The sequence below is a fragment of the Haliotis rufescens genome, unplaced genomic scaffold (genome assembly GCF_023055435.1).
Source record: "Haliotis rufescens isolate VD_foot unplaced genomic scaffold, xgHalRufe1.0.p SCAF_4, whole genome shotgun sequence".
In the NCBI taxonomy this organism is placed as follows: domain Eukaryota; kingdom Metazoa; phylum Mollusca; class Gastropoda; order Lepetellida; family Haliotidae; genus Haliotis; species Haliotis rufescens.
Genome location: NW_025964112.1, coordinates 47,769,130 through 47,789,150, shown reverse-complemented (window position 1 = coordinate 47,789,150; position 20,021 = coordinate 47,769,130). Strand labels below are relative to the sequence as shown.

The 20,021-nt window shown below is 37.5% G+C and overlaps 1 protein-coding gene across 2 annotated transcripts in view; it reads right to left on the bottom strand.

Moving 5' to 3' along the window:
- Positions 1 to 2,480: 2,480 nt before the first annotated feature.
- The window catches only part of LOC124151821 (myc box-dependent-interacting protein 1-like), a 75,654-nt gene continuing 58,113 nt past the window's right edge, over positions 2,481 to 20,021 (bottom strand). The window contains exons 9-15 of one of the 2 annotated variants that reach the window (XM_048382634.1): positions 19,251 to 19,351; positions 18,502 to 18,650; positions 16,688 to 16,827; positions 15,263 to 15,628; positions 14,261 to 14,362; positions 13,072 to 13,080; positions 2,481 to 10,504 (exon numbers count right to left, since the gene is read on the bottom strand). In XM_048382634.1, coding sequence (XP_048238591.1) covers positions 10,412 to 10,504; positions 13,072 to 13,080; positions 14,261 to 14,362; positions 15,263 to 15,628; positions 16,688 to 16,827; positions 18,502 to 18,650; positions 19,251 to 19,351 — 960 coding nt within the window. In that variant the 3' untranslated portion in view covers positions 2,481 to 10,411. The remainder of the gene's footprint in view (positions 10,505 to 13,071; positions 13,081 to 14,260; positions 14,363 to 15,262; positions 15,629 to 16,687; positions 16,828 to 18,501; positions 18,651 to 19,250; positions 19,352 to 20,021) is intronic. The other variant, XM_048382636.1, reaches the window with a different exon arrangement.

The window sequence follows — 20,021 nt, the reverse complement described above, 5'->3', positions numbered from 1 at the left end:
ACCCTCAATCTAAACAAGGCTCTCACTCTAGAAGCAATACTAAACCCACAAAATAAACTAGAAAACTTCAAGGCCTTAGGCGTATTCTTAATAAAAACGGAACTAATAAAACGCACCTACAAACACAATAACCTACCAAATCAAAATCACATAAACAAACAAACATCCACCATACCCAGCTCCCTTAGTTCTCCTCCCCAACCCCATCTGCATCTATTCCAAATCTCAAAATTCCCAAATTCTATATAAGCAACCCCTAAACCCCCCTCTTGGGTTGCACAGACCACTTTCGCCCCTTTCGGAAACACATTAAATGGCCTGGCCGGGCCCGTGTGCGAAATACGCATCAGTCGGAAAGCGCACGTTAAATCTCCGAAGTAAGTAAGTTATCTATGTCCAAAATGGCTAATGCACAAGTTCGAGTGACCATGGTTGATACCGTGCGAGGTGGTCAGCTCTTGTTTTATGAGAGATTCGTCACTCAAGTTTCGTTGTAAGAAAACGGTCCGTGAGAAGAAGTATTGGAACTGCGTTGTTGCTGCCTGCAGAGCGTCGGTGATCACTGAAAACGGCATTCTTCAAGCGGCTTTGCAGGTAAGAAAATAATGCACATGATAATGATGATAATAATACTACTGTAATTACGGTATACGTATTTCTGTGTTTTTCTTGTATTTTGAGAGTCCCTGTATAGCAATATCCCGTGTTTACTGTAGCGTGACCAGTCTTACTGTAGCTTCACGAAAGCGAAGAGATTTTAGAGTTGATTATGGCTAGGTTTCGCTCTTCCGGCCCATAACCGCTGATTTAGGGTCATCTTTGGAGATTGAGCTTTGATGTTCTTTTACTCGGGTTTTGAGGGGCTTAGATGTTTCTCCTATGTAAGTTTGTCCACAATTTCATCGAATGTGGTACACTGCTCCTGATGGTTCTAGCTTGTGGCTGGATGGTGGTTTCCCTGTGGCTGAATAGTATACGTTGAATAGTATATTTAGTTCATCCTAGATGTTGAACTTTTGAGTTACAGTTAACTTCAAATTCTAGCTGGCTTCACGATCTAATCCAATAGGGTTGTTGCACATAGTAATATTTTATTGTTTATTTTAATTTTACCAAAAAAAGATATTATTTCTGTGATACATTACAATGAAGTCTATATTAATAGTACAGTTCAAAATGTGGGGAACCCATATATAATTTTTTTTTTAAAACTTGCTACCTGATACATATGTCTATAGAATTCCAATACAAACCGGCACATACTCATATCTTACACCAACTTTGACACAACTTCACTGGCTGCCACTATAGGCCAAAATAGAGGACAAAATCTCTCTCTCATTTGGCTGGATACAGCACGTGAGTATCCCTCGGCTCTTGAAGAATTATACATCCTTTCATGAACCCCGTTTTACACTGAGTGAAGGCCACAGTATAGGTTGTGAGTACAGTTTAATGCACTTGACCCAGACCTGAAGTGTGGAACCACCAAGGAGACCCAGACCTGAAGTGTGGAACCACCAAGGGGACCCAGACCTGAAGTGTGGAACCACCAAGGGGACCCAGACCTGAAGTGTGGAACCACCAAGGAGACCCGGACCTGAAGTGTGGAACCACCAAGGAGACCCAGACTTGAAGTGTGGAACCACCAAGGAGACCCGGACCTGAAGTGTGGAACCACCAAGGAGACCCAGACCTGAAGTGTGGAACCACCAAGGAGACCCAGACCTGAAGTGTGGAACCACCAAGGAGACCCAGACTTGAAGTGTGGAACCACCAAGGATTGAAGGCCACCAGTACAGGGGATGAGAAACGTTTTACACACTAGACACAGACCCTAAGTGTGCAAACACCAAGGTGGGTAGACCACCTGTATAGGGGATGAGAAACGTTTTACACACTAGACACAGATCCTAAGTGTGCAAACACCAAGGTGGGTAGGCCACCTGTATAGGAGGTGGGTAGGGTTTTACACACTAGACACACACCTGGAGTGTGCAAACACCAAGGTGGGTAGGCCACCAGTACAGGGGCCGGGTAGATTTTTTACACATTAGACACACACCTGAATTATGTGACCACCAAGGATTGAAGGCCACAAGTATTTGGGGTGGGTAGATTTTTACACATTAGACACACACTCTAAGTGTGCAACCACCAAGGAGTGTAGGTCACCAGTATAGGGATGAGAAGGGTTTTACACACTAGACACACACCAGAAGTTTGCAACAACCAAGAAGGGTAGGCCACCAATACAGGGAGTGGGTTGGGTTTTACACACTAGACACACAAAATGACACCATTCTCATTAAAATCTGATCCTCATCCCTGGGCCATGGGCCCCCTTTCTTAGTGCTAGGACTGTTGTAAGTCTGTGTTGAAGTATTGGAGTTACGATCATCGCAGCTCTATGATTGCATTGTAAAAGGGACCCTCCACTGCAAATTCCCAAGGCGATGAAAGGAGAACAAACAAAATAATTCAGTTAAGTAGTTTATTGTATATTGCATATGACAATATATCAGATCCCACACCTTGCCTGTTCATATAGAACAATATTGCACGTAACAAGATTACATAGTGTTAATAGTCAATAACATGTATCAGTCAATTCTTTGATGTAGCATGTTATGATTATTCAACTTATCTTTCATTCTATGCTGCCCTAAAGATTAAGTCTAATCTATGTGGAATGACACAAGCTTTTTCATTTCGTTTTTGATCCAATCTGAAAAGCAATAATAACTATAAAAAAGAAATTCCTATCTGTACAATAAATCATTAAAACCGGTAAGCTGGACCTAGAAAACTGGTAAGCAAATCCAGAAAAATGGTAAGCCAATCTGGAAAACTGGTTGACCTAATCTATAAGGCTGGCAAGTCAAATTTGGAAAACTGGTAACCCATATCTAGAAAAGGTAAACCACATATAGAAAACTGGTAATCCTGGACAAGAACACCTTGAAGGCCTGGTAAATCAGTTATAGGAGATGGGTAAGCCAGGTCTAGAATGTAAAGCATGTCTAGATGGTAAGCCAGGTCTGAATGGTAAACATGCCTAAAAACCTGCCTACAAATTGTGATAAACATTCCATAAAATTTGGCATTAAAAAGTTTTGTGGAGCAAAATATAGTTGAAGTAAGGAAAAATAACTATTAAATTGAGTGCTGAATAAATTTGGCTTGGTGAAATTACAAGACAGCAGTGTAGGCTCTGGATCCAACTGACACATTCCTTTAACATCATGCATGATGATCCCTGTTGATGAGTGAAACGTTACACCAATGCAGCCAAGCAAAGATTAACACTTGGTAGAAGGTCGCCCACCACAACCATCTTCCCTCATTACAACCGTTTTGCCTAGCTACAGCATCAGCAGTTGTGTTAGGTTAACCAACACATACAGTTTTTTAATTATGCAAGCCCTTTCAGCATACTGTGAGGAAAACCCATATGATGCAAGTCCAATCAAAATCAGATCCATTACGTCACCATTCAAAGATCTGAGGACACCTCCATTGAAGGTTGTGTCAAGTGAACTGTCTAATCAGCTAATCAGCATCAAGGCTTCTAAATTTCCAGCATGTATGTGTGAAGCACTCGACAAGCATATTTCCTCTCTGTATATCAAAAACAAATATAATCAAGGAATTCTGGCATAAAGCCTCACCTTAATTTTGTTGTGGATAGTTTCAACATCCAGTCATTTCTGAGCATCTACATGCAAAAGTACGTCCTATAGGGGGGCGGTCGGGTAGCCTAGTGGTTAATGCGGTCGCTTGTCACGCCAAAGACCCGGGTTCGATTCCTGACATGGGTGCAATGTATGAAGCCCATTTTTGGTGTTCCCGCCTTGATATTGCCGTAATATTGCGACGTAAAACCTCACTCACTCACATACTATAGAGGGTATGTGTGTTCTATGACATTTTTCTTTTCCTAGGATCAAACTTTCCGCATCAAGATGGAAATGAAATGAAACCAAATCAGTTTAAAAAGTTGACATCTGATTGCCTAAAGAACCCATGCATCCTTAAGTTAGATAAGACAGTTTGATCAGGGTTTACCTTTGGAGGTGTGGTCAGATCATGATGAGGTATCGTATCAAAGTAAAAGATCTCATTTTTATCAGAATGAGGTAAGTCATTACCACTTTGAAGAAAACCATGAGCACAGTAACATGCTGCGAGTCAAAGAACCATTATCCGGGGGATTCATCCTGAAGACCAGCAGATCCTTGCATGATTAAAGAAGCACACACGCAACTATTTCCATGAGCCAGCTGTATATGGAATTCATGCTACTCACGCAAGGATGGTTTGCTGTTGTGAGATTCACTGCCTGGTGACAGGGTGGAGCTTATTAATGAGGACCTAAGGGTGGAGCTTATTAATGAGGACCTCAGGGTGGAGTTTATTAAAGATGACCTATCTACAGATGTGCTGCAGGAAATATGGCCAAAAAATATGCATTACATTTTTTTTAGAAAACAATAATTCCTCAAAATAATCAATACGTTTCAAACTATTTTTATTAAAAACAGAAATTCTTGAGTGATTGTTTTGCTTATTTCATTTCACCTGTGAATCCTTTCTGAAAATGCCTGAAAGAATACAGAGTTGAAATCCAGAAGTCAACCGTAATATCACTGACTGCTTGATCACAAACATACAAACAAACTGTATCATGTGTGCTGTTCTGATCAGGATGATGGTGTTTTGAGTTACAAGTTATAAAGTAATGTAATTGAAATAACTAACATACACATGGCAAAACATGTAATTAATGCTAATGAAGAATTACCTCCAAGTTTAACTCAAAACTTTAATGTGGTCAATGAAATTTAGATGCATCATTATAATTTTGGGGGGTATTCGTAATTCATTTTATAAATAAAATATATTTAACTGTTCATTTTTTTTAAATTTACCGACATATTAAAGAAAAGATCATTTATGAAAAGAAGAGGGTGTCTGAATCTGCAAGATCTAATGCTCCCATCACAAATATTCCATTTTTTTCATTGCGTCTTGCAAGAAAACATAGGACTCAGAAGGACCAGCAGTTGATAGCCTCAGCAACGAAACACAATCATACTGTGACACACAATCATCAGCTTAGTCTGCTAAAACCACATGGTATGAATCTAGAAACCTCTTTCATTCAAATTTGCAGTGCAAACAATTATCAAAATGACTTCCAAGTAAATTTGTCTAATCCACAAAAGATTTTAGATTGAACGAATAATTCTCATCTGAATGATTTGGATATCACATATGACATGAAACACATGGAATGAAAACACTACAAGGGTCTAATCCAAAATAGATGATCGACTGAAAACGATAGTATTGATTAAACAAAGGATTCTTAGACAAATGATCTGACCATCACATATGACATGAAATGCACATGTAACAAAAATAAAAAATATTCCTCTTTCTAAGTTGATAGTGCAGGATATGAGATGACAAGATACCAAAAATATGCTGTTAACTTACAAATACCAGCAAAGTAGTCTTGAAATCTTCATGCCATCATTGAAGAAATAGTTGAAATATATAATGCATTAGTTTGGAATGAGTAACCATCTGGCACAGGAGCTCTCTACAGAATCACTGTCATCAGGTTAGGGATGACCATTTCATATTCTGTTGGAAGGTGGCTGGTATTCTTTACAAACAAAATAATCTGTCCCCCAAAATGTTGAAAAAGTAACATGTCCTTTGGTTTGGTTTTCTCCAAAGGACACGCTGGATGTTTTGAAAAATGTTTTGTGGGTACCCTAAAATGTTTTGGGCTTCTCCTTTAACAGAGAAGTTGGTTTTTGTCTTGAAGTGCTGACCAACAAAATATTCCGTCTCAAAGAGCGTTCTGTTCAACATTATGTATGGTCATTGCCTTAAAGCCATCTACTACATAGTAAGGAATGTTTGAACTAAACAATCAGATGCTTTAAGCATTTGGAGATATCTACACAAGCATAAAAAATGATAAAAAAATAATTAAAGTACATTGAAGTGAGGAATCAGCAATTTCTTTTCTCATTTTCTTGGAATGAATTATCATTTTTAAATAAGGACTTACCATAGGTAGTTTAATATATAAATTATTTGGGTTGCTTTATCATGAAAACCACAGAGTCATTACGAACAGACTCATACTATTTCAACTATGGACATGGAAAAATATATTAAAGCTGAATCCAAACCCCTGTTAAGGTAATCAACACTTTAGTTCAAGTTATTGTTCACCGTAGACATGTAAAATGATATACGGGAATGATTTAGGTTTCCTTTGACTGAATTTAGCTTCTTTAAATCTATAAAAAAAAACACAATTTAATTCATAAAAAAATCTTGATACAAATTTACTAAAGCATTATTACAAAGATTTGCATTCCTTAAGTTGTACAAAGGTAAACACCATAATGCATTTTTGTTTGTATTTTATTTGCCTTTTCCACTTAATGAAATAAAACAATTAGTCATAGAAGCAACATATCTTTAAAAAAAGAGAGTCGGAATCCGTATATAATATTATCAACTTTACACTCAATGTATTTAACCTGAGTTCATCCCTGTAAAAAATTATTAATTTTTGCTCCTGCATCTTGCAAAGAAATATATGTATATAGAAAAGTAAATTTAGTCCTTCCTTAATCATAAAGTTCATTTAAACTTACGTCAATATAAACTTAATATTTCATTTCATTAAGATTACAGAAATTTCATACCTAAGTACGAAGACGTGATATCAATTTTTAAGCATGTGTGGATCCTTGAGAAGATAAAGTACAAATACATAGAACTACAGTCTACTACATTATCTTGCATATATGTTTCACAGATACATCTAGTATCACATACACTAATCCAACATTGGTTACAGTATATACATGGCTACAGCTGAAATGACAGCAGACCTGAAGAGTCTCGAGACCTTAATACTGAAGTTACACAGGAGGTAATGCGAAAACTCATACATCGAGTTATACCATAGAATATTGTACACACAATGCCCAAATAACTTTTTCATTTTCAAATTCTGTTCAAGTCATCAAACTAATTTTGTTAAAGCAACCTTTTTATTACTTCGATCACAAATCTGCCTGTTATTTTTTTCAAAAGTTGGAAGAAGAAATCAAAAATGAATATGGAATATTTTTTCCACTGGCCATCTGAATTTATTTGTTTAACCTCAGAGCCATTTGCAGTCCCTGCAAACAGTGTAAACTCAGTTGTTTTTTTTTTTTAATAAACAAGTTTGGTGTTTGTTGTTATAAAAAAAAATCCAGTAAATAACACATTGCACTTGATCTTTTAACTAATTTGTTTGCAGGACCCATCAACATTAATATGTGATCCATGAAATTAATAAGGTTGGTTTGAATATTTTTATTTATATCATATTTCCTCTAATGCTAACAGCAGCAAATAAATACAGAACTTGAGTATATTCATTTACATACATTAAACTCAATATACATATGTAATAAATCTCAACTTTTTAACTAAAAGATCAAAAATAAAATATCTTCAAAACTTAAAATGTTCTTCATATATAATTGTCATATTTAATATCACTTACCCTCAAATCTAATACATCTTTGGAATACTTTGAAGAAAACTCCAGAATTCAACAGAAATTGTACATATTCAAACATACTACGGTGGTAATCATTACTAGATTAACAACATGTACATAATAATGGAAATCAATTCAAACAAACATAAATCATATATATATATATCCCAATTCTGAAAATGTATCTAAAATACTTAATTACTGAATACACTCATTGTTCATAGGTTTGTTTTTTATTTTCTAAATGCATAAAACAAAATGTCATCTTTTTCTTACAAACTCACATTTCAAGAATCTCATAGGAATTACTTTCAACATATTTCTCCACCTCAAGATAATAAAATATACAATATTTATTTGAAACTATTATACCAGCTGTGAACAATAGAAAGGCAGAATAAACATTTAAAAAACAAATCTCAAGATATCTGTTAGCAACATCCAGAAGATGAAGCTGATGTATTGTTTTACACGTACAAGCACCTGTGCTGACAGCTACACAAATGGTGAAACCACTTCCACATATTTCAACAGGAATGTAAATGGTAGATACAACAGAGTCTTGTAAAAGGGAGTATATGATACTGTGTTGCAAAATGGAAAACATGAACATCAAAAATTCTGAAAAATGTTGATCAACATGGTGAAATGCATGGTCACACTCTAACACTGAAATGAGCATCTGTGGAGTCTGGTGTCAGGATCTGAAATAATGTGACAAAGCATCTACAAGCAAGGATGGAAGGATCTTCTTCCAAAGAATCTACTTCCACAGGATGTACTTGTAAGAATGGAAGGATGTCCTTCCAAAGGATTCACTTGCAAGGATGAAAGGATCTTCTTCCAAAGGATTCACTTGCAAGGATCTTCTTCCAAAGGACCTACTTTCTTGGATAGAAGGATCTTCTTCTTCCAAAGGATCTACTTGCAAGGATTACATTACAGAAAGATCAGACCATTACAGACCCCATTTGTTGCTGATCATTGCCAACCACTGGCAATTTCTACCTGATACTGAGGAAACATAAATCATTCATAAACCTTGTTCTAATTTATTTTATTAAAAGTCTATCAAGAAGGGATCATTGATAATCTTGCATGATGTAAGTACAATCACATTATGCAACTCTTGCATTAGCATATTTTGGGTTTAACTCTGTTTTGAACAGGATATTTTTCAGCTTTGTCCCTGTTGGCGAGCTTGATGGTGGGAGGAAAGTCCAAACAAAAGCAAGCCATGGACATTTCCTTCTTGGTTGAAAAGAATCACTGGTACTGACCAGTGGTGCCACAATCACCTACGTCTTGAATCACAACACATAAAGAAACTTCAGTCCTGAAACGATAACTTTCGAGAAACTTAATCTGCACCATATCTGGTGAAATTCCATGAGGTCAACATATCAAGAAGTTTGTGTTTAACATGTTTAACTGGTTCATCACATTCTAATGGTATTATGCAGTCAGCATTTTGTTCAGTGACAGGTCATGGCAGCCTGGCAGTTATTGCAAAACTTCAGAAATATTACTTTTTGAAAATCGTAAGTTAGTCGATACATGGGTGGGTGTATTGATAATCATGTAATCAGACAAACATTCTCAATTCTTTGTGATTCATGACAACTCTAGTACTGACAGTCTGAGGCTTATACTCCAAGCAGCAAACTCACTCAGCAATAAAATACACTGGCAAGGGAGAGTGGAGACACCATGCAATGTTCACATCTACCTTCGCTCTCCTTGCATATGTATATCGGTAGGACAATGACTGGGTCGACTTGCCAAACCACTGTCCGCTGATAAAGTCAAGCAAGGGAATTTCCAGCTGACCTTATCAAAACAAACGATGCAAACATTTGAGAAATGAGATATAAGAAACAAAGCTAGATGAATAATATGCAAAACATCAAAAAGAACGATTCTGATAAAATCCAATCCATATTTACAAGAGAAGCAGAAAATGGTTTTACAAATGAAGAAATGAAATAGCTTCATTTGCACTTTACAATTCATACAACACTGATATGTCAATTGTCTACATGAACCACTAAAAAATTGATCTAAGACAGCTGAATGTCTTATCCTTTAAACCTAAAACCTTCTGTTACCATCAACCATATTCTTGCCAACATTCATTGCCATGCATCAAGTTGATCAGAAGAACCTTTGATAAAACATCATAAAACATCGCTTTTAAGTAGTATTCTCTTGACATGAATTGTCACAATCTCACTTTTTGGAATTGAAGACAAGAGACAGATATAAATGGAAGAATAAAGAATTTTTTTGTCAACTGTTTGAACAACGGCATTAATGTACATTATACATGCAGAGTGACAAGTCTGACAGGGCCAACGGAAGACACTTTCACTGGTAATGATTGCTAATTGCTTAGAGAAAGCAAAAACAATAGATATACTATTGTTTGGAATGTAAAGAGTTAACATGTTGGGGACAGCTCTGAGCAAGAAACACAATCAGCTTCATCATGGTGGGTTCAGCAATAACAAACAGCCAACATGCTGAAATTTGTATAAAGCATACTTACATGCAGAGATTTCTACTGAACATATTAATGTGACAGTCAGCATTACTAAACTTTGAGCTTCGTATTAATAGAGGCATTTTTTTTAAATTGGCAGATACCTGTATTTCTTCAAACACAAACTTCTTCAGACACAGGTACTGTACCTTCAAACATTATTCATCTGCACTGACACCACTTTCAACTCTGAACAATTCTTCTCCATCAACATAATTCTTTAGATTCCGATTATGGTCAGAATAAATACTAGCGAGTTACTACTCCTGTCTGAGCGGTCTTCAAGGATCCTGTCCAAGACGGCGAGTGAAGTTTTCAGGGAACACTCCCTTCTTGCGATCACACTGTTTGATGCCCAGCAGCCAGCCTTCATCCTAGCAACACAAAATCAGTGAGTGAGTGAGTGAGTGAGTTGGGTTCAACGCCGCTGTTAATAGTATTACAGTTGTTTCGCGGCTTGTCAGCTTAATGTGGGAGGAAAGCCCAAAGAAATGCAGGTCTCAGACGTTTACCACTTTGGTGAAACCCACAAGCACGGGTATGGTGCTGACAAACCTAGAAAAATGATCAGGGTGAACCGGGATTCGAACCCACAATCATAGGTTTCTGGCGTGACAAAGGGACGTAACTCTGCACAGCGAATCGTGGCACCTTAGACGACTGGGCCACCTGTGCCCCCACAACACAAAATTAAATGACAACCAGCATTCAAATAAAACATATGGTTTATCTTTCTCACAATCCTTCCAGCAGGTTCAGTTTATTTGTAAATCCTATTCAGTGAGTTTTTGGTACCGGTAAGTTTTCTGCTTTAACATCCAAAATCTTCAGCATTCTTCCAGCCTGTGATTGACACAAAGAATTGTTTTCACTCATGTATTGCAGTAGTGTGTGAGTGAGTTGGGATTAATGCTGCTTTGGGCATTATTTCAGTTATATCATGACATGTCAGCTTGATGTAGGAGGAAAGCCTGAAGTGATGCAATCTCAGACATGTATCACTTTGGTTAGACTCACAGAAAGGGTTAGTGCTGACAAACCTAGAAATACAATCAGGAAATCTGGCATGCCAAAGGGATACACAGCAAATTGCAGTGTATTTTGGAGCAAAATGGACACCTATCAAATTTGTTGAAAGGAAAGGGGTTGTAGACAAGGAGATCCACTTTCTCCTTATATATTTTTATTTTTAGCTGAGACATTAGGTATCTTGAACAGAACAAATAACAATATAAAAGGGATTATCTTTAATGACACAAAACATAAATTAGGACAGTATGCCGATGATATTGAATTATTTCTAGCTGATTCTGATGCCTCCTTTAACAAAGCCAAAACACATTATACAAATTTTACAAAAGTGTCTGAGCTTAAAATAAATATTGATAAAACGAAGGCAGTAGGGATAGGATCAATGTCAGGAAGATAAAGAAATCTCAATCAAGACTTACACTGGACTGGCATAATGGAGATTTTGAAGCATTAGGAGTTACACTAAATGGCCAAATCTTATAAATAAGAGATCTTTGGGTGATAACATCAGAAAATGAATTAAAACAATCAAAAGAATTCTTTCAAAACAGAAAAACAAAGCCCTTCTTTGATTGGCAAAATAACTGTTCAAAATATTGGCATTATCAACACTAGTTCATATATTAACATCTCTCCCAAACCCTCCTAAAGATTTTATTAAAGAGATAAATGATGTATTTAGGAAATTTATATGGAATGATAAGAAAGACAAGATAAAAAGAAAGAATCTAATACGGAAATATGAAGAGGGTGGACTTAGAATCTTAAATGTTAGAACTTTCATTGTCTCTGCTCTTAAATGACACCTTACCTAAAAAAAAAACCCATACTGTTTGTGGTTTCTTTTTTAAGATATGTTTTTGGAAAGACACACTGGATGCTTGGTTAAAATATATCACAAATTATCTATTAAACTAAACAACACGAGTTGATAAAAGTGGAAAAATTCTGAGGCTTGCCGAGGATTTTTGCCACTTTTATCAACGAGTGTTGATATATTTGATATCAAAAGACACGAGGGTGAGATTTTATTTATCATCCAACATCATTCTTTCAACTTTTTCAATTTGTAGACAGTAATTAGCAGTGTCTTCAGTGTAAAAAGTCCTGCAAACAGCTTCAGTAGCAGAGCCATTAGTGATGTCATTTGATTGTGATGTCATGGTAACCAGTGACGTCACAATGGTCTGCAAAGCATTGTGATGTAATTTCATTGCAGCAATATCGACAGTGTAAATATCTCTTGATCTCATCCAAGCGATATCTCCTGTGGATGATAAAATGTGATTAACAGTTGAAGAACATGTTCTTTATTCCTATGTCACTGATTGGAAGCTTTTACAAAACTGGAAAAATGGACAACGACTATTAAAAACAATAAAAAGTGCAAGATTGAAGGTGATGGGAAAAGCTACCCAAAACACATGCCTGGGTGTAATCCATGGGTAAACCCATGTATGTGCAATACATGACAAGTAACAGTCAATGTGGGATGCAATGATTCATTCCAGATGCAACTGAACTGCACTCTTGGAAGCTAAAAATGCTACATTTGCACCTCTTATCTGTGTGAACCCTCAATAATGACGCTGAGTGTACCAAACTCATTGCGAGATAGTATTCAAGGAACTATTGATGTCAACACTTTATTGCTAAATTTAAGAATCCCTGGCCAGCCAAAGGTTCTACATTGTTCCACGATAATTTCATCGCTTCAGTAAACCAACCAGAAGTGTGTGAGAAAAGGGAAACGGAATGAAATAATGACAAAGATTGTAGACAAACGTTTTTTGCAAAATAGAAAAAGTACACAGGATACCAAATTACTAAATTTTCAACAAAGATTCTTTCACAATTTTTTTTAAACTAAAAGAGAATTGTTGAAAATGAAACTAGTCTACAACAATACCTTATTTTTCTGTGGAATAGCAAAAGAAAATATATACAATGTGTAGTCAGAATGCACAACTGTAAACAACTTTGGGGAAATTTTAAACAATTCTCATGTGATGTACTAGGACATCTGTTCAATTTACTAACAAAGAAATTCTTTTGGGAGGGCTAAATAACAACTTTCTCAATCCAATGTAAAAGCAGCAAAAGATAATTTTATGTTATTTGTATAAAAGGATCAAACCCTTGCTTCACCAAATCTAAAAGTTATGAAAGATATTAATTATGTCGAAGACTTTATTGCCAAAAGAAACAACACAAGGCATCGCTTCAACTTCAAATGGGGAAATTTTACTTATACTAAATCCCCTTTCATAAACTCTTGTACTTTCATTTATTATATGTAGGACATTCATTATAACTTCATTGTATAAATGGTCGCCTATACATCACAATCTTTTGGGGGTAGGGGGCATGAAAAAGTGCCGCAGTTCAATTAAACAGATAATATATTCGTGTGTTTGTCATGACAAAATGTTACATGTCAGGTGAGGTGAAATGGGGTTTAATGTTCCGGCCAAGATTATTGCACTTATATATAGCAACGTGCATGCACGTGTGTTTGTATGACTGCTTGTACTTGTCTAGACTAATGCCGATTTCATAGTGCTAGCCCACTGAGATACCATGCCGCAGTTTAACATGAATACCCTACTCAGACACAGTGTACTGACTCTGCGCCGACCAGTCCTTGTTTTAGCCCTTCAATGCCAAGCACCAGACAGGGTAACAACAAGTACAATCTTTCAACATCATTTGGTATGAGGCAGCCAGGAAACGAACCCCGGACCTTCCGCTCTCCGGGCAGACACTAAACCACTTGACCATGGAGGTGGTCTTGTAACGTGTATTTGGTGGGTCCATGAAAAAAAGTTACATAAAATGGGGGTGGGGGGATGGGTGAGTAAAAATATGATACAGTCCTAAGATGAATCCCAGCGCTTATTCCCTCCATAATAAATGGCCAGTCCCTAAGTATAAATGTAATGTGAATATATTACTTGTATGACTGTAACTGTACCAACTGAACGCAACAAAAAATATTGCAGTGCCTTGGACATTTGGACCACGAAGAATATTTGACATGTATCTTGGATGATAATGCATGAGTCAGTGGTTGAATGTTGATTGCCTGTGGTAATTACCTGCTCCTCTGGGTTTTCAAACGCAATGACATAGATCATTTCTCCCGACTCGAAACTTAGCTCATCCTGATCTTCACTCTGATACGGATGCGTTGACTGGACCTGAAGGAAACAAGACCCCTTATATAGATCTTGTACACAGTGTGGTAATGGAATGCAACTATGTCCATATGTCTCATATCTAAATGTCCATATGTCTCAAGCCTAAATGTCCATCTGTCTCACACTTAAATGTCCATGTCTCATACCAAAATGTCAATATGTCTCATACCTAAATGTCCATGTGTTTCATACCTAAATGTCCATTTGTCTCACACTTAAATGTCCATGTCTCATACCTAAATGTCAATATGTCTCATACCAAAATGTCAATATGTCTCACACCTAAATGTCCATATGTTTCATACCTAAATGTCAATATGTCTCATACCAAAATGTCAATGTCTCATACCTAAATATCCATATGTTTCATACCTAAATGTCCATTTGTCTCACACTTAAATGTCCATTTGTCTCACACTTAAATGTCCATGTCTCATACCAAAATGTCAATGTCTCATACCTAAATGTCAATATGTCTCATACCTAAATGTCCATGTGTCTCACACCTAAATGCCCATATGTCTCATATCTAAATGTCCATGTCTCATACACAAATGTCCATATGTCTCATATACAAATGTCCATATGTCTCATATACAAATGTCTGTGTCTCATAAACTAACTGTCCATATATCTCAAATCTAATTGTCAATGTCGACGATCTAAATGTCCATGTCTCATACCTAAATGACATATATGTATGATGAGACGAAGCCAGTAGATATAACAGCAGGGTAACACCTAAAATGAGCATCACACATTGTACCCATGTGGGGAACAAACCCGGACGTTATGATGGGTGACCACTTTAACCACTAGGCTACCCCACTGCCCCTGGCCCTAATGATGCGCTACAGATTAAATGACAATGTAGTGAAAAGACTCTCGGCCTGAACTTACGACATAAAGGACATCCGGAGGAGGTTCCTTCAAAGGCTTGTTTGAGGGGGGCACTTGGTATACTGCTGCTTTTTTAACTTCCTCTTCCTGTTTGATTGGCTTCGGCTCGTCGTACACGCTGTCCTCTGTGATCTCCTTCACGTCGGAGCTGTCCACGTTGTCCTTCTTGGCATCTTCCTTCTTGTCTTCATTGGTGGCTCCCTCTGGTGGCGGTTGCGGGGGTGGGTAATCTGGAATGTCTATAGACTTGGGTTCGCCTTGTCTGTCTTCATCCGACTGATCAGAGTGAGTGTCTGCTGCATCTCCATTGACCTTGACCTCACCATTGACTGTGACATCATTGTTGACCTTGACCTCTGGCTCTGCCTAAAATTAAACATGGCAGAGATTTTTTCACTGACTTTGTGATTCTGTTATATAGCCAAAACATTTGCTACCTATGTCTGATGGGTTTAGATAAACCCCAAACTGGTGAGGTGAAATGGGGATTAACGTCACGTCTAAGATTATTGCACTTATATAGCGACGTGCATGCACATGTGTGTGTCTGGCTACCTGTACTAGTCTGGACTAATGCCGATTTATAGTGCTAGCTCACTGAGATGCCATGCTCCAGCTTAACATGAATACCCCACACAGACACAGTATACTGACTCAGAGCCGACCAATCCTTGTTTTAGCCCCTTAATGCCAAGCGCCAGATAGGTACCAACAAGTACCATCTATTACGTCTTTTGGTATGATGCGGCCGGGGATCTAACCCTGGGCCTTCCGCTCTCCGGGCGGACGCTCTACCACTAGACCACAGAGGCGTTCTAAACTCCAAACTGACACAAACTGGTCGCATAAAAGATTCAGGGATGATGTCGGCTGAAATCTACATCATCCATCAACAGACAGTCTTGGATTCTATTTCACAAACTCAAATGGGTTTATAATCTTACGAATTTAACACAGTCATTCATAAATTTTGCTGCATTGTGATATGTATGCCACTGTACACCTACTGGGAATATATACCATAAATAGTCATATTGTACACTGAGCTCTTCTAACACATCCCTGAAGAAATCATTGTGAGATGAGGTGAAATGCGGTTTAAAGTCGAGTTCAATATTATTTCATTCCTTTACATAAGAACATGTACAGGGTATTAACATTTGTGTGTGTTTATGTACTAGTCCAGACTGATGTCAGTTTTACAGTGCTAGCCCAGTGCTAGCCCAGTGCTGCAGTTTAACATGGATACCCCAATCAAGACACATTATGCTGTCTCCGAGTCAACCGTCCTTTTAAGCCCACCGCCAGGCAGGGAAACAACAAGTAACATCTATTAATATCTTTGGGTGTGACGTGGGCGATGATTGAACCACAGACCTTCCACTTTCAGAAAAAACGTAAGTGTGCAATTTGACATCTGGTTACCTGGGACTCCTCTGTCTTCTCCTCTGTCTTCTCCTCAGTCTTCTCCTCAGTCTTCTCTTCCGTCTTCTCTTCCTGCTTTGTCTCCTGCTGTTTCTCCTCCTCCAGCTGCTCAATGGCCTCCTGATTGCTGTAAATGTTGTCTACAAAAACAGAATAAGTACTATATGTCTGTTTTCTCTGCATAAAACATGACATCTCATAAGTTCCAAATAACAAGACCAAGGAATTGCCTTGCCCTATATTCTTATGAACTTCATGTTAACAAGACCAATTAAACAGTACTCACTGAGTTTGTTGCTATTATATTTTGTACTTTGTCAAATTGTCCACACTTTCTGATTTATTGTTGCATGAGTCAAGGGGAGATAATTCACAAGTTGCCTCCCTTTAACCATATTTTCCTTTTCTGCTATGTGTGTCACAAATTACCAAAATGACGTGTGTGAACACCTTACACAGGGTATTGTCACAGCAACACAACATTACAGAGAAAGTGTAAAGAAAGTGTAAAGAAAGTGTAAAGAAAGTGTAATGTAAGTGTAATGTAAGTGAGTATAAAGTAAGTATAATGTAAGTGTAATATAAGTGTAATGTGAGTATAAAGTAAATGTAAGTAATTGTAATGTAAGTAAGTGTAATGTAAGTAAGTGTAAAGTGTAATGTAAGTAAATGTAATGTAAGTAGTTGTAAAGTAAATGTAATGTAAGTAAGTGTAATTGTAAGTGTAGAGTTAGTGCAATGTAATGTTAGTAAGTGTAATGTAAGTGTAAAGTTAGTGTAATGTAAGTGTAATGTTATGTAATGTTAGTAAGTGTAATGTAAGTGAGTATAAAGTAAGTGTTAAGTAAGTGTAATGTAAGTAACTGTAAAGTAATTGTAATGTAAGTGTAAATTTAGTGTAATGTAAGTGTAAAGTTAGTGTAATGTACGTGTAATGTAATGTAATGTTAGTAAGTGTAATGTATTGTAAGTGTAATGAAAGTAAGTGTAAGGTAAGTGTAATATAAGTAGTTGTTGGTTGGTTGGTTGGTTGGTTTGTTGTTTAACGCTGCACTCAGCAATATTCCAGCTATATGACGGCGGTCTGTAAATAATCGAGTCTGGACGAGACAATCCAGTGATTGATATCATGAGCATTGATCCACGCAATTTGGATCGATGACATGTATCAACCAAGTCAGCGAGCCTGACCACCCGATGACAAGCATAGTCACCTTTTACGGTAAGCATGGGTTGCTGAAGACCTATTCTACCCCGGAATCTTCATGGGGCGTAAGTAGTTGTAAAGTGAGTGTAAGTGTAATGTAAGTAAGTGTAAAGCAAGTGAAATAAAAGTAAGTGTAATGTAAGTGTAAGTAAGTGTAATGTAAGTAAGTCTATAGTAAGTGTAAGTAAGAGTAATGTAAGTGTAATGTAAGTAAGAGTAATGTAAGTAAGTCTATAGTAAGTGTAAGTAAGAGTAATGTAAGTGTAATGTAAGTAAGAGTAATGTAAGTGTAATGTAAGTGTAAAGTAAGTGTAAAGAAAGATGAGGTGAGTTGAGATACCATGCCGCAGTTTAACATGGAAATCCCACTCAGACACAGTATACTGACTCCGAGCCTACCAGTCCTTGTTTTAGCCCCTTAATGCCGAGCGCCAGACAGGGTAACAACAAGTACCATCTTTTAACATCTTTTAGTATGACGCGGCTGGGGATCAAACCCCGGACCTTCCGCTCTCCGGGTGGACGCTCTACCACTAGACCACGGAGGCGGTCGTGTAAAGAAAGTGTAATGTAAGTGTAATGTAAGCGTAATTTATGAGTAGGGTACCTTGAGTATTTCCTTCATCGTCCTCAACATGGTCTCCGTTCTGCTTGGCCGGTGTGTTGGCTGCACTGAGGGGGAAGCCATGGGACAAGTTCATCTCTGTCAGCTCATCAGGGTGGTGCTGTCCATTCTCCACCGGGGCCTCCTCAAATCTGGACAAACAAATATTCATTACAAATATACGTTTACAAAAGTGAATACAAAATCATGTTAAGTATGATTAAAAAACTCATTTTATTTCAATAAAAGGTAAATATTGCATTTTTATTTCAAGATTCTCAAAACGCCATCCCCACATCTGAATGTTTTACCAAGGGACTTAGTGTGAAATGGTGAGGATATGCTTGTTGGTCTATGCTGAAGGGGTTGTCCGTCTAGATTTTCACTACTCTTTAACTAACACACTTCACCCGGGTCAGAATAGGTCTTCAGAAACCCATGCTTGCCGTAAAATGCGACTACGCTTGTCGTAAGTGGTTACCAACCAGATCGGGTGGTAAAGGCTCGCTGAATTGGTTGATGCATGTTATCAAATCCCAATTGCGTGCATCGATGGTCATGATGTCAATCACTGGATTGTCTGGTCCAGACTCGATAATTTACAGGTACATTGACATGCCATCACCCGAGTCACCGAGCATGAACCCCTGATCCCTTTAGTCGCTGCCTACAACAAGCAAAGGTTGTTGGGGACCTTTTCTAACCCGTAATTTCCACAGGCTTGTGCCAGAGCAAAATGAGAGTAAACTCACCCATCTGAGAAGGACTTGCTGAGCGGCCTCTTTGGTTTATATACAAACTGTGCAAAATCTTTGGACAACTGTGTGGTGATGTCACTAGCATCATCGGAAACCTGAAACAAATAAAAGTCGCATTTGTGTCTGATGAAGACTAAATCAGTTGCTTACTGCAACAGTAAACTCATACTGCAAAAATAAACTCAAACATTTTCTTTTGATAATTTCATTATTACCATAGAAACCATATCTTTCTGACATTCTAAGAAGGCATTACATTTTTATTTTAATCCCTAATAAAACTAATCGACAAAAATTACACGAAAAATGAGGTTTCAATGTGATTTTCTAGATTTGGGATCACATAATATCTTGTTTTTAGTTAATGCCGCAGCAAAATTCTAGCTATACTACTCAAAACAAGTTAAAGAACACCCACAATTGGAAGGCTGTGTTGCAATACCCACCAGCCATGACAGATTAACTACAATCGTATGAAAAAATTAGCGTTCTTTTACTTCTTTTGAGCAATATATATTATGGCAGCCTGTAAATTATTGAGTATTGGCCTTGCAAATCAGTGGATCGTGTCAGGTATGGTGACATGCATCCGATCCAACCTAGTCGTCTCTTACAAGAAGCAATAGAGGGCCAGGGACCTATCAGAACACAGAATCCCCAGGGCTACATGTTCAATTTTAACTAATGAATTATGAGATATGTATATTAATATTTAATGGAGAGCGAGCTAACAAGGTTTCAATGAACATCAAAGACAAAACCCAA